General features: G+C 35.7%; 1 protein-coding gene across 1 annotated transcript in view; it reads left to right on the top strand.

Annotated features, from left to right (window-relative positions):
- Positions 1–26,159, top strand: part of LOC143052406 (corticotropin-releasing factor-binding protein-like) — a 72,292-nt gene that overhangs the window by 32,869 nt on the left and 13,264 nt on the right. The window contains exon 2 of the mRNA XM_076225441.1: positions 24,846–24,903. Coding sequence (XP_076081556.1) covers positions 24,846–24,903 — 58 coding nt within the window. The remainder of the gene's footprint in view (positions 1–24,845; positions 24,904–26,159) is intronic.

Raw genomic sequence — 26,159 nt, 5'->3', positions numbered from 1 at the left:
TGCCCCTTTGTCACGGAATAACGAAACAGCAATGACAGCAGCATCAGAATCGACTGTTCAAGTCATGACTCAGTTAAGTCTGTGTATCACTGCATCAGACACATGTATATTGATTCTATAGTATAAGCCTCTTCATTTTAACATGGGGCTAAACTTGAAACACCATCATGTGGTGAATAACACAGAACATCCTGAGCATTTGTTCTACAACTTACTCTCCCTCAAAATCTATTGAGCAAGCTTCTGAGAATAAAAACTAAAAAGTTCTTTCTTAATGTCGTCATCTCTCAGAAAACTTTACCAATTTTGAGATTTGTTTTGACTCTGGATTCGTCTATGTATTCCCTTACCCCTAAATGTAGCTCTTTTTTCTTGTGGCAGCCTTCAAACTACCGGTATTTTCTATGTACGCATTCATCCACTGTTGTTTACAGTTTCAAGTTGTTTCATAACGAGTATGCTGATAGGGCATTATACCCTTACCTTAAAAAAAACATGAAACTATTATGATGAAGTCTTAAATGCATATGACAGTTGTAGCAACACATGTTCAGGATATTCTATCTTTACCACCACGCGATGCATTTCAAGTTAAACACCATATTCATATTAAAAGGCTGACACTAGAATCATGGTGCATGTGTCTGATGCAGTGAAACACGAACTTAAACAAGTCATTATTCGAACAGTCGTTTCTGATGATGCTGTCATTACTGTTTCGCTATTCCGTGAGATAGGGGTAGACAAACTATGGATTGTGTTTAGGAGGAGGAAAAGCTTTGGATAAATATATATCAATGACCTTCCAAATGCACTAGCGATGAGTGATCACACACAAATATTGTGATCCATATATTTTCCGGTTGTGATACGGTTCTCTGTTTTCTTGAAAAGGGAAAAAAAAGACTGCTTGGGAGACATTGCATTTGCAGATGTGACTTTCACATAAAGAATAATAATTGATCCGCCTCAATCACCGGTGTTTACTGTAAGATAGCAAAAACTTATCATATGGGGTTAGCATGGTTAACAAAGCAAGAAATATCTATTTACGCAAAAGGGTAGGTTAATTGAGGCTATCAACTTAGTCTAGTCTTTTCCAGCATGCAAAACGTACAATATACTAAGACACGTGTCAAGGGGACGAGCCTGAAATTGGCTCTTATGCTACCAAGTCCAGGCGCTAATGGATGACGACGGGACAAAGAGGATAACTTTAAAAAAAACTCTTTCTGAGGTCTCATCATGTTGTCAGAAGCTTGCACATTGTGGATGTAAGAAAGGTGCCGCGGTTGTTGTTAATGTGGAAAATCAAGTCTCCCGTGCCCTGCGTCGTGTGCATGTGGTGGTAACTGGGAATACACATATTTTTTTGGCCAAATAGTAGTAGTTTTTAAAATGTTTTAGTACTTAAGTGATTTTCTTTGTTTAAATCAATCTATCCAAAACTCTACATCGAAGATATAGATTGAGTACTCATCTTTGACCTTTACGCCATATTGTTTTTTTTACCGGAAGTGTTAACTTTGTATTCAAATATCAACTACAGAATATGATTAGTGGTTTAGAGGATAAATTAAAGCATATGGTTAATGACCACCCCCCAAAAAAAACCACTTTCTTCACATTTTAAAAAGAAGTTAAATATCAAAATAAAAAAATGATATATTTATGTCCCCCATTTTGAATATTACCGGAAAAAAGGGTTTTTAAGACATATGTCTTATACATTGTATCCCTTAGAAGCATCAAAGAAAGGTTCCTGCACAATTTAATAATAGTAACAATACGTTAAAACACATTTCAATCACCCTCCCTAAAAAATAAGCTTATTTACGTCAATGTCCACCATATTGGATTCTACCGGAAGTAGGGTTTTTAAATATATCCAAAAGTAGTACATAAAAAAGGTTTGTATCTTTTAGTTTTGCCAGTCGGCAATAGTTCAATTCGACTTAGTGATATACCAGAGTAAACCCCTTTCTCTTTGATGACTGACTCGTACGGTTCTAGGGCATAAGTGCAATATGCCATTTTAGAGTCAATGCCCACCTCTACCTCTGGTATAATGGCCTACGTGGAGAATCCGTTGTAAACCAGGATACCATATCCCCCTTTTAACCCTATGCTGACAAACTCGCACGGGCCTAGGGTATAAGTGTTATATACCATTTTAAAGGCAATAAGTACCTCTTCCTCTGGTATCATTGCCCACGTGGAGAATCTCTTCGTTTGGCCAGCCGGCAATAGTTCATTTTCGAATTTGTGATATATCAGGGTACCACCCCTTATCCTTTTCTGACTAACTCGTACGGGTCTAGGGCATAAGTGCTATGGGCCATTTTAGAGGCAATACCAACCTCTACCTCTGGTATAATGGTCGATGTGGAGAATCTCTTAGTTTGGCCAGCCGGCAATAGTTCAGTTCGAATTCGTTGTATCTTGGATTCCATATCCCCCCTTTGAACCCTCTACTGACAAACTCGTACGGGTCTAGGGTATAAGTGCTATGGGCCATTTTAAAGGCAATCAGTACCTCTTCCTCTGGTATTATTGCCCACGTGGAGAATCTCTTCGTTTGGCCAGCCGGCAATAGTTCATTTTCGAATTTGTGATATACCAGGGTACCCCCCCCCCTTATCCTTTTCTGACTAACTCGTACGGGTCTAGGGCATAAGTGCTATGGGCCATTTTAGAGGCAATACCAACCTCTACCTCTGGTATAATGGTCGATGTGGAGAATCTCTTAGTTTGGCCAGCCGGCAATAGTTCAGTTCGAATTCGTTGTATCTTGGATTCCATATCCCCCCTTTGAACCCTCTACTGACAAACTCGTACGGGTCTAGGGTATAAGTGCTATGGGCCATTTTAAAGGCAATCAGTACTTCTTCCTCTGGTATTATTGCCCACGTGGAGAATCTCTTCGTTTGGCCAGCCGGCAATAGTTCATTTTCGAATTTGTGATATACCAGGGTACCCCCCCCCCCTTATCCTTTTCTGACTAACTCGTACGGGTCTAGGGCATAAGTGCTATGGGCCATTTTAGAGGCAATACCAACCTCTACCTCTGGTATAATGGTCGATGTGGAGAATCTCTTAGTTTGGCCAGCCGGCAATAGTTCAGTTCGAATTCGTTGTATCTTGGATTCAATATCCCCCCTTTGAACCCTCTACTGACAAACTCGTACGGGTCTAGGGTATAAGTACTATGGGCCATTTTAAAGGCAATCAGTACCTCTTCCTCTGGTATTATTGCCCACGTGGAGAATTTCTTCGTTTGGCCAGCCGGCAATAGTTCATTTTCGAATTTGTGATATACCAGGGTACCCCCCTTATCCTTTTCTGACTAACTCGTACGGGTCTAGGGCATAAGTGCTATGGACCATTTTAGAGGCCATACCAACCTCTACCTCTGGTATAATGGTCGATGTGGATAATCTCTTAGTTTGGCCAGCCGGCAATAGTTCAATTCGAATTCGTTGTATCTTGGATTCCATATCCCCCCTTTGAACCCTCTACTGACAAACTCGTACGGGTCTAGGGTATAAGTACTCTGGGCCATTTTAAAGGCAATCAGTACCTCTTCCTCTGGTATTATTGCCCACGTGGAGAATCTCTTCGTTTGGCCAGCCGGCAATAGTTCATTTTCGAATTTGTGATATACCAGGGTACCCCCCCTTATCCTTTTCTGACTAACTCGTACGGGTCTAGGGCATAAGTGCTATGAGCCATTATAGAGGCATACCAACCTCTACCTCTGGTATAATGGTCGATGTGGAGAATCTCTTAATTTGGCCAGCCGGCAATAGTTCAGTTCGAATTCGTTGTATCTTGGATTCCATATCCCCCCTTTGAACCCTCTATTAACCAACTCGTACGGGTCTAGGGTATAACTACTATGGGCCATTTTAAAGGCAATCAGTACCTCTTCCTCTGGTATTATTGTCCACGTGGAGAATCTCTTCGTTTGGCCAGGAATATGTGATATACCAGGGTCCCCCCCCCTTTATCCTTTTCTGACTAACTCTTACGGGTCTAGGGCATAAGTGCTATGGGCCATTTTAGAGGCAATACCAACGTCTACCTCTGGTATAATGGTCGATGTGGAGAATCTCTTAGTTTGGCCAGCCGGCAATAGTTCAGTTCGAATTCGTTGTATCTTGGATTCCATATCCCCCCTTTGAACCCTCTACTGACAAACTCGTACGGGTCTAGGGTATAAGTGCTCTGAGCCATTTTAAAGGCAATCAGTATCTCTTCCTCTGGTATTATTGCCCACGTGGAGAATCTCTTCGTTTGGCCAGCCGGCAATAGTTCATTTTCGAATTTGTGATATACCAGGGTACTCCCTTATCCTTTTCTGACTAACTCGTACGGGTCTAGGGCATAAGTGCTATGGGCCATTTTAGAGGCAATACCAACTTCTACCTCTGGTATAATGGTCGATGTGGAGAATCTCTTAGTTTGGCCAGCCGGCAATAGTTCAGTTCGAATTCGTTGTATCTTGGATTCCATATCCCCCCTTTGAACCCTCTACTGACAAACTCGTACGGGTCTAGGGTATAAGTGCTATGAGCCATTTTAAAGGCAATCAGTACCTCTTCCTCTGGTATTATTGCCCACGTGGAGAATCTCTTCGTTTGGCCAGCAGGCAATAGTTCATTTTCGAATTTGTGATATACCAGGGTACCCCCCCTTATCCTTTTCTGACTAACTCGTACGGGTCTAGGGCATAAGTGCTATGAGCCATTATAGAGGCAATACCAACCTCTACCTCTGGTATAATGGTCGATGTGGAGAATCTCTTAGTTTGGCCAGCCGGCAATAGTTCAGTTCGAATTCGTTGTATCTTGGATTACATATCCCCCCTTTGAACCCTCAACTGACAAACTCGTACGGGTCTAGGGTATAAGTACTATGGGCCATTTTAAAGGCAATCAGTACCTCTTCCTCTGGTATTATTGTCCACGTGGAGATTCTCTTCTTTTGGCCAGCCGGCAATAGTTCATTTTCGAATTTGTGATATACCAGGGTACCCCCCCCCCTTATCCTTTTCTGACTAACTCGTACGGGTCTAGGGCTTAAGTGCTATGGGCCATTTTAGAGGCAATACCAACATCTACCTCTGGTATAATGGTCGATGTGGAGAATCTCTTAGTTTGGCCAGCCGGCAATAGTTCAGTTCGAATTCGTTGTATCTTGGATTCCATATCCCCCTTTGAACCCTCTACTGACAAACTCGTACGGGTCTAGGGTATAAGTGCTCTGTGCCATTTTAAAGGCAATCAGTACCTCTTCCTCTGGTATTATTGCCCACGTGGAGAATTTCTTCGTTTGGCCAGCCGGCAATAGTTCATTTTCGAATTTGTGATATACCAGGGTACCCCCCCTTATCCTTTTCTGACTAACTCGTACGGGTCTAGGGCATAAGTGCTATAGGCCATTTTAGAGGCAATACCAACCTCTACCTCTGGTATAATGGTCGATGTGGAGAATCTCTTAGTTTGGCCAGCCGGCAATAGTTCAGTTCGAATTCGTTGTATCTTGGATTCCATATCCCCCCTTTGAACCCTCTACTGACAAACTCGTACGGGTCTAGGGTATAAGTGCTATGAGCCATTTTAAAGGCAATCAGTACCTCTTCCTCTGGTATTATTGCCCACGTGGAGAATCTCTTCGTTTGGCCAGCCGGCAATAGTTCATTTTCGAATTTGTGATATACCAGGGTACCCCCCTTATCCTTTTCTGACTAACTCGTACGGGTCTAGGGCATAAGTGCTATGGGCCATTATAGAGGCAATACCAACCTCTACCTCTGGTATAATAGTCGATGTGGAGAATCTCTTAGTTTGGCCAGCCGGCAATAGTTCAGTTCGAATTCGTTGTATCTTGGATTCCATATCCCCCCTTTGAACCCTCTACTGACAAACTCGTACGGGTCTAGGGTATAAGTACTATGGGCCATTTTAAAGGCAATCAGTACCTCTTCCTCTGGTATTATTGTCCACGTGGAGAATCTCTTCGTTTGGCCAGCCGTCAATAGTTCATTTTCGAATTTGTGATATACCAGGGTACCCCCCCTTTACCTTTTCTGACTAACTCGTACGGGTCTAGGGTATAAGTGCTATGGGCCATTTTAAAGGGAATAAGTACCTCTTCCGCTGGTATCATTGCCCACGTGGAGAATCTCTTCGTTTGGCCAGGCGGCAATAGTTCATTTTCGAATTTGTGATATACCAGGGTACCCCCCCCCCCCCCTTATCCTTTTCTGACTAACTCGTACGGGTCTAGGGCATAAGTGCTATGAGCCATTATAGAGGCAATACCAACCTCTACCTCTGGTATAATGGTCGATGTGGAGAATCTCTTAGTTTGGCCAGCCGGCAATAGTTCAGTTCGAATTCGTTGTATCTTGGATTACATATCCCCCCTTTGAACCTTCAACTGACAAACTCGTACGGGTCTAGGGTATAAGTACTATGGGCCATTTTAAAGGCAATCAGTACCTTTTCCTCTGTTATTATTGTCCACGTGGAGAATCTCTTCTTTTGGCCAGCCGGCAATAGTTCATTTTCGAATTTGTGATATACCAGGGTACCCCCCCCCCCCTTATCCTTTTCTGACTAACTCGTACGGGTCTAGGGCTTAAGTGCTATGGGCCATTTTAGAGGCAATACCAACATCTACCTCTGGTATAATGGTCGATGTGGAGAATCTCTTAGTTTGGCCAGCCGGCAATAGTTCAGTTCGAATTCGTTGTATCTTGGATTCCATATCCCCCTTTGAACCCTCTACTGACAAACTCGTACGGGTCTAGGGTATAAGTGCTATGTGCCATTTTAAAGGCAATCAGTACCTCTTCCTCTGGTATTATTGTCCACGTGGAGAATTTCTTCGTTTGGCCAGCCGGCAATAGTTCATTTTCGAATTTGTGATATACCAGGGTACCCCCCCTTATCCTTTTCTGACTAACTCGTACGGGTCTAGGGCATAAGTGCTATGAGCCATTATAGAGGCAATACCAACCTCTACCTCTGGTATAATGGTCGATGTGGAGAATCTCTTAGTTTGGCCAGCCGGCAATAGTTCAGTTCGAATTCGTTGTATCTTGGATTCCATATCCCCCCTTTGAACCCTCTACTGACAAACTCGTACGGGTCTAGGGTATAAGTGCTATGAGCCATTTTAAAGGCAATCAGTACCTCTTCCTCTGGTATTATTGCCCACGTGGAGAATCTCTTCGTTTGGCCAGCCGGCAATAGTTCATTTTCGAATTTGTGATATACCAGGGTACCCCCCTTATCCTTTTCTGACTAACTCGTACGGGTCTAGGGCATAAGTGCTATGGGCCATTATAGAGGCAATACCAACCTCTACCTCTGGTATAATGGTCGATGTGGAGAATCTCTTAGTTTGGCCAGCCGGCAATAGTTCAGTTCGAATTCGTTGTATCTTGGATTCCATATCCCCCTTTGAACCCTCTACTGACAAACTCGTACGGGTCTAGGGTATAAGTACTATGGGCCATTTTAAAGGCAATCAGTACCTCTTCCTCTGGTATTATTGTCCACGTGGAGAATCTCTTCGTTTGGCCAGCCGTCAATAGTTCATTTTCGAATTTGTGATATACCAGGGTACCCCCCTTATCCTTTTTCTGACTAACTCGTACGGGTCTAGGGTATAAGTGCTATGGGCCATTTTAAAGGGAATAAGTACCTCTTCCGCTGGTATCATTGCCCACGTGGAGAATCTCTTCGTTTGGCCAGCCGGCAATAGTTCATTTTCGAATTTGTGATATACCAGGGTACCCCCCCCCCCCTTATCCTTTTCTGACTAACTCGTACGGGTCTAGGGCATAAGTGCTATGGGCCATTTTAGAGGCAATACCAACCTCTACCTCTGGTATAATGGTCGATGTGGAGAATCTCTTAGTTTGGCCAGCCGGCAATAGTTCAGTTCGAATTCGTTGTATCTTGGATTCCATATCCCCCCTTTGAACCCTCTACTGACAAACTCGTACGGGTCTAGGGTATAAGTGCTATGGGCCATTTTAAAGGCAATCAGTACCTCTTCCTCTGGTATTATTGCCCACGTGGAGAATCTCTTCGTTTGGCCAGCCGGCAATAGTTCATTTTCGAATTTGTGATATACCAGGGTACCCCCCCCCCCCCCTTATCCTTTTCTGACTAACTCGTACGGGTCTAGGGCATAAGTGCTATGGGCCATTATAGAGGCAATACCAACCTCTACCTCTGGTATAATGGTCGATGTGGAGAATCTCTTAGTTTGGCCAGCCGGCAATAGTTCATTTCGAATTCGTTGTATCTTGGATTCCATATCCCCCCCTTTGAACCCTCTACTGACAAACTCGTACGGGTCTAGGGTATAAGTACTATGGGCCATTTTAAAGGCAATCAGTACCTCTTCCTCTGGTATTATTGTCCACGTGGAGAATCTCTTCGTTTGGCCAGCCGTCAATAGTTCATTTTCGAATTTGTGATATACCAGGGTACCCCCCCTTATCCTTTTCTGACTAACTCGTACGGGTCTAGGGCATAAGTGCTATGGGCCATTTTAGAGGCAATACCAACCTCTACCTCTGGTATAATGGTCGATGTGGAGAATCTCTTAGTTTGGCCAGCCGGCAATAGTTCAGTTCGAATTCGTTGTATCTTGGATTCCATATCCCCCCTTTGAACCCTCTACTGACAAACTCGTACGGGTCTAGGGTATAAGTGCTATGGGCCATTTTAAAGGCAATCAGTACGTCTTCCTCTGGTATTATTGCCCACGTGGAGAATCTCTTCGTTTGGCCAGCCGGCAATAGTTCATTTTCGAATTTGTGATATACCAGGGTACCCCCTCCCCTTATCCTTTTCTGACTAACTCGTACGGGTCTAGGGCATAAGTGCTATGGGCCATTTTAGAGGCAATACCAACCTCTACCTCTGGTATAATGGTCGATGTGGAGAATCTCTTAGTTTGGCCAGCCGGCAATAGTTCAGTTCGAATTCGTTGTATCTTGGATTCCATATCCCCCCTTTGAACCCTCTACTGACAAACTCGTACGGGTCTAGGGTATAAGTGCTATGGGCCATTTTAAAGGCAATCAGTACCTCTTCCTCTGGTATTATTGCCCACGTGGAGAATCTCTTCGTTAGGCCAGCCGGCAATAGTTCATTTTCGAATTTGTGATATACCAGGGTACCCCCCCCCCCCCCCCCCCCTTATACTTTTCTGACTAACTCGTACGGATCTAGGGCATAAGTGATATGGGCCATTTTAAAGGCAATAATATGGACTGAATTAAAGATTAAAGACTCTTATTGATCTCCGTAATTTTGAAGAATTATGTCATTGAAATAGTAATTGACAGTTTCAATTTTTCTGTTTATTATATGTCTTATATTAACTATGTTTCTTGTTTTTCTGATCTTTTTAATTGTGTGATACTATCATATGTATTGTATATTTTAGTTTTAGAATTGGACTATATTTGTAGACAACGAACAGATTATGGAATGCCCATATGACAATTAATTCCATTTAATTACCCTCTATTTAATCATCTTGTTTTAATTACTAAAGTTTACATTGATTCAATAATAACAACATTTTAATGATCATAATTGTTTTGTGTTGTGTGAGGAAATGCAATTAAACTTTTCATTTACTTTCATTTTAAATGACGCGGACCTTACAGAAGACACCTATTGGCTTAATATTTCTTAATTACTTTATATTGCTATAAATAGCATAACCATAATGGATATTGACAGCAAAATTTATTTTATTGTCACAATCTAATAACTACCCAAAACATTTCATCGAACGCGGTTTTGATCTCATGAATATTATTGACGGCTAGCCTCATGAATACTAACGCCGGCTAGATCCACACTAGTTATAAATTGTCATGATTGTAAAAACTGTGAAATCAACAGAACACGGATCATGCAATAATAAAAGATTGAACTATATTATGCGGAATGATTGTTTTGTCCTTTTGTAATACGGGTTAACTAAGCTTATAAACTTGTGAAGTTTGAAATTCTGCGCATATTCAATCTGCCACGCTTGACTAACTTATTCTGTGGAAGTGATATTAAACTATGAAATCGACAAAACATGATTATGCAACAATAAAGATTGAACTATATTATGCGGAATGATTGTTTTGTCCTTTTGTAATACGGGTTAACTAAGCTTATAAACTTGTCATCGTGCTGTTTAGAGTTCCGTGAATATTGCCATACTCGTCTTACTTATCTGTACGAGGGAACACAGTCATTTCAGGATCGTTTTCAAAAAATGTCGAATTTTCAGTACACCCATGCTAACTTTTTTATTTCTAATGGAAATTTCAGTTGTAATGGTTTAAATGAAAGCTTGTCAGATTTGTGATTCAGAACATTAATAATAAACACACCTTACATCTATTTTGATAAGATTAAACTGCATTTAAGACCCATTTTGGGGGTATTTGTCTGCGTACAGTGTCAGAAAATCACATTTCAAATGATTTTTTTGCGATTTTCTGATCGGCTTGATATCTGCAAAAGGGACTTTTTAAGAACGTTAAATATTACTTTAACGAAAAATCGTAGCTTCTATATCATTGTATGTAACATATTATCTACAAACTAAATCGAATCTGCGTACAGGAGGTTCATGTCTTTCCTGTTACCGCTACTTAAATCAGCCGTTAAATTATTCTCCCTATGAATATTGAATCAGTCAGTGTTGATCTCAAAAGTACAAAGTAATCTTTACATTTAAAACGCCTCGTTTCTTGAACGACAGTGTAGAGAAAAGAAATTTCAAGACATTTAGTGAAAAAAATATAGCGTACTTTTTTTCATGTCTATGCTGTTACCACCAATTTTGATTAAATACACCAACAGTATACTTGTAAAAAGTGCAATAACGTGTTGGAAACCAAATTCACAATAGAAAAACATAATCACTTCACCAAAGGGAGTAGTTATTTCACAACAGCAATCAAAAACGAAGAAATTTGTCTATCCTGTTATGTCTATCCTGTTACTATGGTTACTATGGTTACAGTAACAGGATAGACAATTGTAGACAAAAACGTCGTTAATTTTTTTATCTTAACATATAGGTGCAAAACGAATGAAATATTTCGTTTTTTGAAGTCATCTTTAGGTTATAACGTCTTAATCTTCCCAATTAAGCATTCGCAGGTGCAATACTGATATCGGTAACAGGATAGACAAAAAGGTAACAGGATAGACTTTTATATAGTAATATATCAGAAACGTACGTTCCTGTTACCAATGAAATATAGAGAAAAGTAAACTAACTTATGAGGGATTTACTTGATGTTGGGTTTATTTGAAAGGGTGAAAAAATGCCAAACAATATAAATTGCTATCTTAGACTTGCATTACTGGTGGTAATTTTTACAACCTTTGAAAACCAATTTTTAGAGGCATTTTTCAGTACAACCTGGAAAATTGGCAAATAATCTCTCATATTACAGAATGAATATATATAGAAGTTTATTCTCTTGAAACCCATCTAATTGTCTACTTAAAACAAGCTTAACATTTTATCTAAACCTTTTCTTAATAACCCAAAATTTCTTTTGAAAATGGTAACAGGATAGACAAAATAATGTACCACCGATCAAAAAACGTTTCAACATATTCTTGTATGACATCATTAAGATTGCATCTTTTAATATGTTGTTCTTAAAGTACTGTTTGTTTTGATTTAGTTATGTAGAGGGTTGTTTGAATAAGTAACTTTTAATATTTTTTTCAATTTCAAAATTCGACATTTTTTGAAAATGACCCTCCTCAGTAAAATCACGAAAAAAAATGTCGACATTCTTCTGAATTACACATTTAACAAGATATTTTTGTAGGGTAATCAGAGGAAATAGGAAAATAAATAGAATCAGCGGGATTGTGGAAATGATACGTTATTTGATGCTGTCGTCATGTCAATATTCATCAATACATTAATTTGTCGTTAAATTTAGCTAATCAGTTTTCTTCTTCTTCAACACGATTCTTTCAGTAACAAATGAACTTGCATAATTGATATTATTACATAAAATGAAGTTCTTTCTTCTTGCTTGGACCATTTTGGCCTACAATAATTGGGTTTCTTACGTTTCGTTTCGTTCATGGAAAATAATTATCATCAATGACGAACTTGAATTAGCAGTATCACATTTGTGTTTGGATGATAATTTTTTTTTAATGAAAATAACATCTTATCTTTGAATTGTTTTCCGGCTCACCTGGTCCTAAGGTTCAAAAACTAATATACTTACAGCAAAGCAAACCTGACACAGAAAGGAACTAACTGAATGATTTTTTTTCTTCTAATTGTAGTCTTTTTACCTAACATCTATAAAATGTGTAATAAATACACTTAAACTTTAAAAGCAAGAATGTTCAGCAACAAAAGATCTGCAAATAAATCTATAGCAATGAAATAATCAATCTGCTCCTTAGGATAATCTAAATTATTACACATTGTTCATTTCTGCTGATAATTGTAAAGTTATAATGGATAATCAAACACTAAATTGGTCAAGCCAAAATAATTATGGAGATAAATTTCATTCCAAAGATTTTATTTTCTGTTAATATCCAAGTCACAAAAATTTTAATTTCGATTCTGTACGTTTTACTAGTATATGATTGTCCGCATATCCGTTTTGTTTGTTGTGTAAATGCTGGACAAGTATGGTATTTTCAAATACATAGAGGCGTGCTACCCATCAATCATTCATAATTTAAATACAGTTGTAATTTTCTATTTTCTTGTGAATTTTAACTTCAAAATTCACTTCGACTGTCATACAAGTGAGAGGTTTAGTTAGCTATAAAACCAGGTATAATCCACCATTTTCTATATAAGAAAATGTTCCGAGTCAGGAATATAACAGTTGTTATTCATTAGTTTGTTTTGTTTGAGCTATTTATTTTTTTGCAATTTGATTAGGGACTTTGAATTTTCTTTGAAGCTAGGTATTTTTGTTAATTCTCTTTTTACTTTTTATATTACCAATAGCCATTTTAAAAATAAAAGGAAAGACATACCATTTATTCAAATCACAATGTACTCATTACAGTATAGTTTATTTATCTTCACTTCCGGTAAACATGCTTGTTCTCTAATCCCTTCAATATCTCCAAATCACTGAATTGCTCTTAAGTTCGCAAATGTTAATGTAAAACGATATATGTTACTTAAGCATGATCAATCTTTATCATTTCTAGTCTTTCTCAATTGAATATTTGTGATATTACGGTAATTTACAGGATGGAATTAGAATCTATTGAAAATCATGAATAGGGACAAAATGACCCAAACATTTGTCAATCCCGTACAAATATCAATATAAATCTACTTTAGACAGACAATTGACAGCATATAAAAGATGTTAGTTCTGCATTGAAGACCCAGATTGACGTAATCAGAACCGACTATATCCACCGTTTATAGGTACCCAGGGTCATGACTATAATCATAACAGGACGTATACCAACGGATTTACGACCAATAATTATTTACAATGATAACGAAAGATAAAACTGCTTTAGCTGAATGCTTTTATTAACTTATTTTATACGATTAGGAACATGTCGTCATTGGTTTTATTTGATAGTTGTATTCGTTTGTTTTTTGCATTTTTGTTTTGTTTGTCTAATAATAAGTATAAAGGAATCACCAAAATGGCGTCAGTCGTCAATATATTTTCGGATGAGAAATCTTTGGGACTAGTTGATGAACTATTTTTATGCCCCACCTACGATAGTAGAGGGGCATTATGTTTTCTGGTCTGTGCGTCCGTTCGTCCGTCCGTCTGTTCGTCCGTTCGTTCGTCCGTCTGTCCCACTTCAGGTTAAAGTTTTTGGTCAAGGTAGTTTTTGATAAAGTAGAAGTCCAATCAACTTGAAACTTAGTATACATGTGCCCTATGATATGATCTTTCTAATTTAAATGCCAAATTAGAGTTTTGACCCCAATTTTACGGTTCACTGAACATAGAAAATGATATTGCAAATTTCAGGTTAAAGTTTTTGGTCAAGGTAGTTTTTGATAAAGTAGAAGTCCAATCAACTTGAAACTTAGTATACATGTTCCCTTTGATAAGATCATTCTAATTTTAATGCCAAATTAGAGAATTTTTTCCAATTTCACGGTCCACTAAACATAGAAAATGATAGTGCGAGTGGGGCATCCGTGTACTGTGGACACATTCTTGTTTTATTTTTACTTTGTTATTTTAGTTATTGAGTTAATGGCCAGCATTGTTCATTGTTAGTTGCAGCATTCGTTCTTCAGGAAATTCGCTCCTCGTGTTTCTGAATTTTTTCCCCAGATATTTGAAATCCTCTGGTTTTATTTATGTAGTGCCATTGAAATTTTTGCTTACTAACTGTTTTTTTCTTCCATAATTTGATTATGTATAGTTTGAAATATCATCTATGAAAATCTTATAAAAACCTTGTTATTTTTTCATCGTATTTTAAAGAAAAAAAATGTGCCAAATTTGATGTTAAATGCATGAAATACCTAGAGAGAATTATTTTCCGCCAACTTATCAATCGCTTATATTTGGAAACCTAGCAAAATGACTTGTCATTATTTTCTGCTATTACATTTCTTTATTCAAATACTATCAATTTAAAACAGTCTTTTAAAACGCTTGTTATTTTGAAACAAAGTAGCGAACATCCTTGACAATGCTTGAGGTAAAACTTATCTAATTTTGATTGCCTAGAATTGTATTTAAAGACAGATGTTCTTTTGAGATTTGTTTCCCGCCAAACAACTTGTAATCAATTGCAGACATTAAAAGTTAAATAGATTTTTATCTTGAGATAAAATGAGGCCCCTCATGGGGGGGGGGGTGTCCTAGTAATCACATAATCACCATTTTTTTGCCAATATAATCACATAATCATTAAATATTTGCTTATCTTTAGTAATCAAATAATCATAAACTAAAAATACAGTCCTAGGTAATCAAATAATCATGAAATATTTGGCTTAATAATCAAATAATCATTAAAAAAACGGCCAAGTAATCACATAATCAAAAACCCCATGAGGGCCCTCTAAAATGATTAAGAGTATCAAATCGTTATATGTTAATCTGATAACGGATGCTAATGGTAATATATTTTTCTACAAATTAATCGTTTAATTTTAGGGTTGTTTACGTCAGACAATAATTTTTGCATTTAACTGTATCTATATCCAACATGCTTATTACCAATCTGGTCTTTTTCCAAAGAAGATAAATTTATATCAAATACATTGGAGTACTCCGTACTTAAATTTGGAGATAGTATAACACTTGTCTTCATTGATTTGTAGTTTCCCAAGACCACTTTACACTGTGGCGGCTGTTTTTTTTATTTTCTCCATCAAGTATAAAACAACAATAATTGTTTGCCTGGCGAACATTTTTCAGTTGTCTTGAACTTCACAATTTACATCGAATGCATTTTTTTGTACACATGATTAGAATATGTCATTGAAACCTATATTTGAATTGCAATTTTTGAAAAGGCGAACCGTTTATTAAGTGTTGATGGTCTTTTAGTTTTTAAATTCACATATAACATGAAGATAAACCATGTACATGTGCATTGAAATCAGTTCATTTTCGTGTGTTTATGGATGCTGAACCTTGTGTTTGTGCTATCTCAAATTATACGAACATAGTTTTGTCTTCGTACAGCGGCACATAATTGGAAGCTTACCTGAGTAAAGTAATGCTACAATGTAACATTATGAACAATTAAATAAACCAAACAACCATTGCAGACAGATGAATTACCGGCGTCAACTTTTACTTTTAAAAGTTTATTATTTTTGAAATTCTGAGATAAGCATTTATAATTCTTTTGTGCTTTGCATATCTACAAATACTTATATATTATAACATAGTTACACTACGTCGATCTCACTGCGATATACAAAAAAAAAGCACCTTCTGTTCGAAAAAAGTTGAAATTGAAATGAATAAATAAGAAATGTTTGGAATGATAGATATTTGTATACGGCTTGAACACAATTTCCTACATGATAATAATGTGCAAACTGGGCGCATCGCAAACTGAATAAAACTTTCGGATTTCTGTTCAGTATGTAGGTTAATTGGCCCACTTAACATTTAGAAACAATTGTTTAATCCTATATTTTGTCCATTAAGAAATGTCATGATGATCCTAATGATAAAATACGTTGAACAAGATAAGACAAAATAACTATTAAGATACCATTGAAATGAGCTAATATTTCCAATAGAATGACAATCTGTGAATATTAAAACCATGCCAGGAACACATGACCTATTGAATTAAATTTGACATATTACGACACTGTTGTGACTTGGTAGATGAAAACATAAAGATTGATTTATTGTTGGTTGCTTAACGTCCAGTGACAAATATTCCATGCATGTTTTTAAACAGAATTTAAGCAGCTGGAATAATAAAAAAAAATAAACTATTATCATGTCTTTAGGCATCTTAAGCTCCCATGGTGGTAGTGGTTTTATTAATTGTTCTCGGCCGTACGGTAACTTTTATTTGCTAACTTCTCGACATTATTACCCTAATGGAAAGTACAGTGATTTTTTAAACTATTAACCCATTGACCTTAAACATTGATAATATCTTCATAGTTTAATTTACGTTTACAATAATGCAAAAATCACGTCACCAGTATTGATATCAAACAACACTGAATGGTTCAAGTGCGAGATTTAACGGTAAAAGTACAACAGAGGATTAATAATGATCCTTGACCATTAAAATGACCATCCTATAATACAAAGGGAAGTGAGATATTAATTACTGCTAAACTACATAATGACCTTATATTTCTTATAACAAATCACCGTAATATAATTCCTAATTTCCGTGGCACGTAGTGTAACGTAATTGTCTTCTCACGTAGTATTTCGAAGGCGTATGAACTTTTTGGGCAGGAAAAATTATTGTGTTAAATGATATTGTCATTACTAGCCCGGCCTTGCTTGAGTGAACATCAAATTTTTTAACATGTACGTTAAGAAACGTTTGTTTTGTTTTTTTTAAATATTTTGTATAAAAGTATGTTCAAATTAGTATTAAAGTTAAAACTTTTTGCTATATATAAATGGCATGGTTATACAAACGTAGCCGGATTTGTTTATTCAGACTCATTTCTGTCTTCAAATTATTTTCATTTTGCCGCAGTCTTTTGACTGATACATTGTAGCAGAATTTTTGCATTTTATTTAATAAATGTTTTCTTTAATATTTTTTAAACATTCTTATGTCAAGTACGGTCCAACACTTTGGGTTTCGCCTGGCATTGACAAAGGACACATATTTATAAAAGGTATTAACAAAAACGCATTTCTAATGCGAATTGGATAATTCGATTTAGCCAATTCGAAACAATTCGAAATAAAAAAGAAGATTTTGTAATCGCGATTAGCGAATTCGATTCGCATTCGATTCGAATTCAATTCGAATTAAATGTACATGTAAACATGGCATGAAATGAGTAGATGTGGTATGAATGCCAACTGTGACAACTCTCCATCAGAGATTAAAATAATTGATAGATGGAGAGAAGCGGAATCACCAGAGTTAAGCAGATTGAACATTTCTGGCAAAGGAAATGGTATGAATCAAACGGTTTAAGTATTCTATACACAGGTACGTGTAGACAACACTCGTCCCGAATGAATATGTTTCAATCAATTGAATAAATAAAAGTTCGATCAATCTGCCATAAGGAAGAATAACAAAGAGACTAACAGTAAATAAACTTTCTATGGTATCTTTAAACGCATTGTAATGTTTCATTATCATAAATAAAATAACAAGACGTGATATGACTGCTACAATGTAAACTATTCTCCATAGACCAAAATTCAAAAGACGACCACGTTGACAATCAACAGTCGATTATTAACGAAGGCGATACCGTAATACAAGCTATAATCTAGTACATAAGACCATGAAGAACAGAACATGAACAAAATAAAAATTAGATAGCATAATTTAACTTTAGTTAAGCTAGGGTTAATAAGGAACTAAACATTTACGTTTGTGTCAACAATTTACATAAACTCAATCTTGGCTTTTAAGAAATAAAATATGTATTTACAAGAGTCATCAAAAGCGTTTATGAAACTGACTTCTGTAAATTATAGATAATTGAGAGGTTTTTATTAATCAAATATTGCGAATGGGTGCGTTTCGCGGGCGCGCTACGTTTGCGCGCATTTGGGGATTAAAATATTTTACGTTTGCGCGCAGCTTTTGATTACATTTGCGCGCATTCATTTTACAGGTAATCTCATGTAAAATAATAATTCATATATATATTAAATTATAAATGACTATATTTTATTGGTATTTTCATAATAGATATGACTATCTATTATAAATTTTGAAAATAGTTTGTTAATTCAAATCATATATTGTTCATATTGAATTCTAAAATCAATTTAAAACCCCTTTTTATCTTAAGTTCAAGTTATGATAAATGGGCTATGTCACAGATTTCTTAAAGTTTTGTCTACACCTTTGACTTGTTCAATTGTATCCGAAAATCGAAAAAAAATATGCGGCTTTATCTCCTTTTTCCCTGTCTAAGAAGAGACTTAGACTAACGGAAGGGGTACTGATAATTGTAAATAATTGAACAAATTGATAAATAAATAAGTATTATGACCTGTATTTTACCTTAGTTTACCTGTCATAAAAATGCGCGCAAATGTAAGTAAAAGCTGCGCGCAAACGTAATGATTTTTGCGCGCAAATGTAGTGGTAATGCGCGCAAACGTAATGCACCGCGTTTCGCAATAATAAGAACTCGAATTGTTGTCCATTTGTGAAAAATCGTAATTATAATAAATGGTTAATCTATGCAATAATTTTTTCAATATGCAATATTATCACATATTTTGTACTGATATGTACGTTTTTGCATGGCCAATAATAGCCGGAAGTCAAGGTTGGTTATCAGCCCTCGGGGCCGATATCGATATCAGCCCTCGAAATCCATATCAAGCCCCCGAGTTTAACTTCCGGTAAACTGTCAATCAAAGACTATTTGTAAACAAGTTGAACACAATGAAAAGAAATTTAGAAAGTTACGAATCTGCTGTAGAAGAAAAAAGTAGAAATCAACAGTGAAAATCACAAAAATTCCCGTAAAATTTTGACGTCATAAAAAATTTATAAAATATATGACGCCACACTGGAATGAGTAGCGATATAGGATTCTTCTTAAGCATTTTTAACATTTGTAATGTAACATTTTAAAGTCGTTTAATATTTGCAATTCTTAGAATTAATATATTTATTGTTAATCATTTCTGAAACTTTTCACAAAACGTTGTTTACCTACTGTGATACGAACTTTTTTAAACTCACAGTGATACATTTTTTATTTTATTTTCGTTAAATATCTTTCTGATTTTTTTATGAAATATCAAACATAATTTCAGTGGCGGATCCAGGGGGGGGGTTCCGGGGGTGCGCATCCCCCCTTTATTTTTGCCGATCAATGCATTTGTATCGGGACATATGTTTTGCACCCCCCTTTGCCCTGGGTGCCCTGGGTTAGCACCCCCCCTTTCGAAAATTCCTGCATCCGCCCCTGAATTTGGTGTAAGCTATTTGTTTTCTCTTGCTTAAAAATATGTGATAAATAGATTATTACATGTCATTTTTCATATGGTCCCTGGTATCAGCCCACGACCCATATCAAGCCCTCGGGCTAAAGCCCTCTGGCTTGATATGGGAGTCTAGGGCTGATACCAGGGCAATATGAAAAATGCCATGTAATAATCTATAATTACAAACTTGGAATTATTATGTTTGATTTTCCCCATGATAGCTTCAGGATTTTTTCTTTGTCTAATTACCACCTTCTTATCATATAAATCATATGCTCGCTTGTTCATTCCGTGTTTGTTAATTTCTCAGCATGCTTCTTTCGTTACTGATCATAGATTACAGTCAATGATTTCTTTTTATGCCCCATTTTTGTCCATCATGTTTTCTGGTCTGTTCGTCCGTCTGTCCCATTTCAGGTTACAGTTTTTGGTCGAGGTAGTTTTTGATGAAGTTGAAGTCCAATCAACTTGAAACTTAGTACACACGTTCTCTTGATATGATCTTTCTAATTTCAATGCCAAACTAGAGTTTTAACCCCATTTTCACGGTCCACTGAACGTAGAAAATAATAGTGCGGATGGGTCATCCGTGTACTTTTGACACATTCTTGTTTAATTACGATATTGCTAATGCTAAAATTTTGTCTTATTGAAGGAACAGGCATTAAATCTCGATGAAGTTACTAATAAAAAAAAGTACATCGTGAAATATAAACGAAATTATCAAAAATAAACGCATGTACTATGTGACTTAGAAACTTCATTTCAAGTTCATCAGTTCTGAAAAAAAACCAGAAACCATAACTAAAAAACATATTGAAACATTATATAAATGTCGCATGTATATACCTTTTTCTCTTTAAGAAACATGCATACAGTTACATATTGGTAAAACATATCAGTTAATACCGTATCTTTTTAATAATAAGTATCACCGAATTGTCTGGAAATTTCCCTAGTACGTACATTTTAATGCCTGTAGTTCATTTGTATTTGTAATTCGATCAAAAAGACAATAATTGACCAAAGCTTTTACAATCCAATATTTGGTACATTAAACGAATATATTCGCTTTCTAATGTTTTCATTTAATGATTCGCGGTAATATCAGATTTATGACCTAAAGGAATACATTAAGAATGTGCTAAATACCATTACTCGGTCTCCAGTGTACATATAAAGGATTGTTTTGTAACGTTTCTTCTTCTTCTTTGTATAAGCTTCCTATAGACAGGAACACCTCTAATAATATTTGAGTATATATCAATTTCAATTGCGTGTAAGAAAGCAATGATACATGTACAAGAAGAAATACACCACTTTTACATGTTATTATCTTTATTTTTTTAGACTGATAAATTAACTCCCTTCTTACTCTTCAATTTGTCTCCCGTTTTTAAACTCCTCTCCGTTCCTAGAAGTAAAACCAGCCGAACAAACTCTTTCGTAAGACCTTCATATTTATATGAATTTTGTTCCTTAACGAGTTATTCTCTTTTATTTTTTTTGCAAGAGTAAAATCTTCCTGAAAAAAAAAATGGTCGGCTGTCATTTTATGTACGTGGTATTTTTTATAGTCCATGTGACTTTTATGTACTTGGGCTTATTATGCCACAATATATATATTTTTCTTAATCAGAAAAAAATGTGTGAATGTGATAATTACCGGAAAACCTTGTGTGAATGTTATTATTACCGGAACAAACTATGTGAATTTCTTTTTGCTAATTGGTCAGCATTGTGGTTTCATCCAGTGACTACTTCGTACTCTTAAATCATGGTCCTTAATTCTCTTAAAGTAAATATCAATATAAAAAAATTGAAGTATTAATATACAACATTAATATAATATTTCCGATATCAGATCTTTCAGCAGAAGTAAATATTTATCTAATTGTTTAAATTTCTTCCTGTTTCTATGTCTCATGGTATTAGCCATTTATTACGGAATCATAAGTTACTGACATGACTTCACACGATCTAACAATTGAACTTGACACATTATTATGACTACATTGATTCAATATTCCGAATGACTGGAACTGACAGTTATACAATTATTAATGGCTTCCTTTGATAAATGAAATCACGCATGATCTAAATGGATAATTACCAGAAAATATGATAGATTATAGTTGGGGAAATTTAATAAATAAGTAAAAGTCAACTACAGAAAATTTATCTGACCAAAGGGAAATCTTGTAAAACAATTAACTTTTTTGTTGTGTAAACCTGACAATATTTACAAATTAGAAGTCAAGCTGGTTCCCAAAGCGATTTGATTTAAACCAAAAGAAACTACAGGAACATACGTCCGTATCGCTCATGTGGAAGACAACGGCCTACATTTTTTAAAGGCATATACATTTTAAATTTCAATTACAAATCGACCAAATGAAAGTGCGGTATGTGCTTTGCTTATTGTTGAAGGCCGTACGGTGACCTATAGTTTTTAATTTTTGTGTCATTTTTGGTCTCCTGTGGAGAGATGTCTCATTGGCAATCATACCACATCTTCTTTTAATGCTCTACCTACGATAGTAGAGGGGCATTATGTTTTCTGGTCTGTGCGTCCGTCCGTGCGTCCGTCCGTTCGTCTGTGCGTCCTTCCATTCGTTCGTCTGTCCTACTTCAGGTTAAAGTTTTTGGTCAAGGTAGTTTTTGATGAAGCTGAAGTCCAATCAACTTGAAACTTGGTACACTTGTTGCTTATGATATGATCTTTTTAATTTTTAAGCCAAATTAGTCTTTTGACAACGATTTCACGGTTCACTGAACATAGAAAATGAATGTGGGAGTTTCAGGTTAAAGTTTTTGGTCAAGGTAGTTTTTGATGAAGTTGAAGTGCAATCAACTTCACACTTAATACACATGTTCCCTATTGTATGATCTTTCTAATTTAATTGTCAAATTAGATTTTTTTAGCTAATTTCAAGGTTCATTGAACATGGAAAATGATAGTACCAGTGGGGCATCTGTGTACTTTGGACACATAATTATTTTATATGTATACATGGTTGTTTTTGGAACATTCAAATACGAATTAAAAGATGAGTTTTAGTATGTTTTGTATTTTTTTTTAATAAAATAAATTTTCAAATAATATCTGATTTATATATATCATTGTTTATTCATGAGTTATGAATAGCTGAACTTAGAAAAACATTGTTTATTTATTTTTTACAACTTGTGAAAATTTTATTCAGTTTTGAAACATTGGGATAACGTGTCTTGTATATATATATATACATGTGTACTTGTCGAAATTGAAACTTGCAGTTTATGATTTAACAAATAATTGAAATTCTTTGTTCTCACTGTCGAATAACACCACATGACATGTAAATTGCCATTACCAGATCAGACTTTGATTAATTCTATAAAATTATACAAACTTCATGTAGGAAGTAAATAATTAAAAGTTCATATCAGGTTTCTTAACATGGACTTTCAGGAGTGACGGAACCATATATTGGTGTTATTCAACATGTAAAATGCCAAACACAACATAGCTGAAGGACGCATTTGTTTCAAACATGTCATGTGGTAATGGCTTTTAATTGAAACCGAAACTCAAGAACTGCCGTTGTGTGTGGTTACGTAAATTTTATTCATTGAAATTATATATAGAGAAATCAATACAATATAATACCTTGTAATTTCAATTCATTAAAGAACAGATGTTTTGACATGCATATTAGCAATTGAACATCTTGCGTATTATTAAAAGTACTTACAAGTGAATATCTTTATAAAACATTTGTGACAGGTCATACACAATGATCTGTCAGACATTGTATCAAAATTCTTGTCAAACAAAACCTCTCAAAAGACACTTTTTGAAGACCTTAGGCCAAGGGAGCTACCATTTGATTTTTATGGGGGGGGGGGGAGGGGGGCTAGGATGAAATTTGAAAAAAATAGGCAGGACATGAGTTTTGAGTAAAAAAAAAATGCAGGATGAGACAATTGCCAAAAAAAAAAGCCAGGACGACAACTTAGGTATAGGTAAAAAAAAAAAAAAAAAAAAGCAGGACCAAACAGAGTGAAAAATAAAAAGGCAGGACAGAGATTACAGCTAAAAAAAATGCAGGACAATTTTTTTTTATCCTAGCTCCCCCATAAAAATCAAATGGTAGCTCCCTTACATAGGATCAATATAGTTATCATATAATTAAGGATTCGAACAAAAGTGGTGCACACAAGTCATTAGCACAGTTTATTAATTTTTGCATTTAATATTTACCTTAACATATATTTTAAATTGACTATTAACGTAATTTTTCATTTACGATTTTACCTAAAATGTTGGAAGTTATTGTATCATCCCAGGCGTACGTATTCATGAGTTCAGAACAGCTACGCATACTTGAGTGTACGAGTGAAATATAACCTAATATTGACTGCAGTACCCTAATGTTTGTGTCCTTCGTTTATGTTTGTTTTGTTGACACATTGTTTATATTTCAATGGAATTTTACGCGACTGTCAGTGGGAGGTTTAGCTAGCTACAGATCAGGTTTATATAATCTACCATTTTCTATATAAATAAATGCCTACAACAAATCAGGTTATGACAGTTGTAATCCATTCGTTTGATGTAGTTTGAGCTTTCGATTTTTACCATTTTTACTTTCTTTGAAGTTGGGTATGTTTGTCATTTTACTTTTAAAAACAGCATTGACGTTCTTTTAGTTTGATTGAATAACATACGTGTCTTCCTCAGATACGGCTTTATATTCATTTGTGCTTACACCTATACCGGTATTTCAAAGGTAAGAGTTTTTCCTGTTTTCTTTCTTGTAATTCTTCTATGAATCTCTTGCTAATCCACTGATACAGAGGCATTTTTCATTTCCTCCAGTTCTTGTTATACCTGTCTAAAGGATTAACCAGCTGTTATTTCAATCTGGGATATTGATGACATATCTTATAAAGTCTAAATTTGGAGCTTTTATATTGGCAACATTTGACATATCGCATATCTGCTTTTTTGAGGTATTTGTCATCAATAAATAGTTTCTGTGTTTGATTTTTTTGTGTACTCATACTGGTATCCATAATAACCTGCTCAATATCATGCTAAGACAAGCATGATTTATTATATCATATTACATGTGTACACCAGTTTTGTGTTATAAAAATGTTTTGTCTTCTTTTGTAGAATACAAAGAAATATGACTTTCTGAAAAGAAAAACAAGAAGTACAAATGGAGACATAGGTAAATAGAAACTACTTATTTAAATCATAAAACAAACTGCAAAAATGGCAATGCATACTGCACGTCTTCTATTTAGACAATTTATTCAGACTCCAGGGGTAATGTAAGTATCGCCGACTTTAGTTACTGACATTCAAAAGGAAAATGGTAAGTAAACAAATCAAAAGAAATATCGACTTGTTAGGTTTTCATTTTTGCAAAAGCAGAACATTCTGCTCAAAGTTGAATATAACAATTTTACTATACATCATCTTATGTACGTATTATACTATTATGCATCAGTTTCTATGCATTCGGATACTGGTTGTCCAATTCCAACATACGTAAAATGACAAATATACAATTGCAAACAAAACGTATGATATAAAAGGACAATGGAAACCATACAAATATAAACAAATACGCTAGGACAGCAGATGCAACGTAAACAACAATACTTACAATGTAGCAATAATATATTGTTGATGGGGACTATCCAACTCCACATTTGACAGCGGTCGCAATTCTCTACTGTACTACATCACCGAATAATATAGACGATAGACAAATGTTTCGTCTACATTAGGCATAAAAAAGACGTGGTATGATTGCCAATGAGACAACTCTTCATAAGAGACCAAAATGACACAGAAATTAACAACTATAGGTGACCGTATGGTCTTCAACATTGAGCAAAGCTCACATTGTATAGTCAGCTTTAAAAGTCTCCGAAATGACAAATGTAATTTTAACGAGAAAACTTGCGGCCTAATTTATGCACAAAAACTGAAAGAAAAACAAATATATAAAACATCAACAAACGACAACCACTGAATTACAGGCTCTTGACTTAGAACAGGAACATACATACACAATTTGACTCGTTAATGGCGCTCGAATCAAAGCAATGAGAAGGCTAAACCAACAACAAAATTGCAAATCTCCGACTATAAAAATGTAAGAAACGTGTGACAAGTCCCGTCTCTTGCGGTTGTAAAACCGCTGGGTTTCGAGTAATTTTTATCGTTTTTCGAAGTGAAATATTATAGAATATGACAATTGCAATGACATATCATGCCAGCACAAAAGTGCTGACTACTGAAATTTCGATACCCTCAGGTAAAACATGCACAAAGAGTGACATTGAACGAGTGAGTTTAAAATTACATTATTGATAAACTACGGTTGAAGCTTTGTGTCAAAGACAGTTATCAGTCTTATTAAAAAAGAATCAATATAGGAAAAAAGGAGGTAAAAATTCTAAAATCGTATGATGG

Source organism: Mytilus galloprovincialis, chromosome 11 (genome assembly GCF_965363235.1).
Source record: "Mytilus galloprovincialis chromosome 11, xbMytGall1.hap1.1, whole genome shotgun sequence".
NCBI lineage: Eukaryota > Metazoa > Mollusca > Bivalvia > Mytilida > Mytilidae > Mytilus > Mytilus galloprovincialis.
Note: the sequence above shows the minus strand (reverse complement) of the source record. Positions and strands in the feature narration are given on the sequence as shown.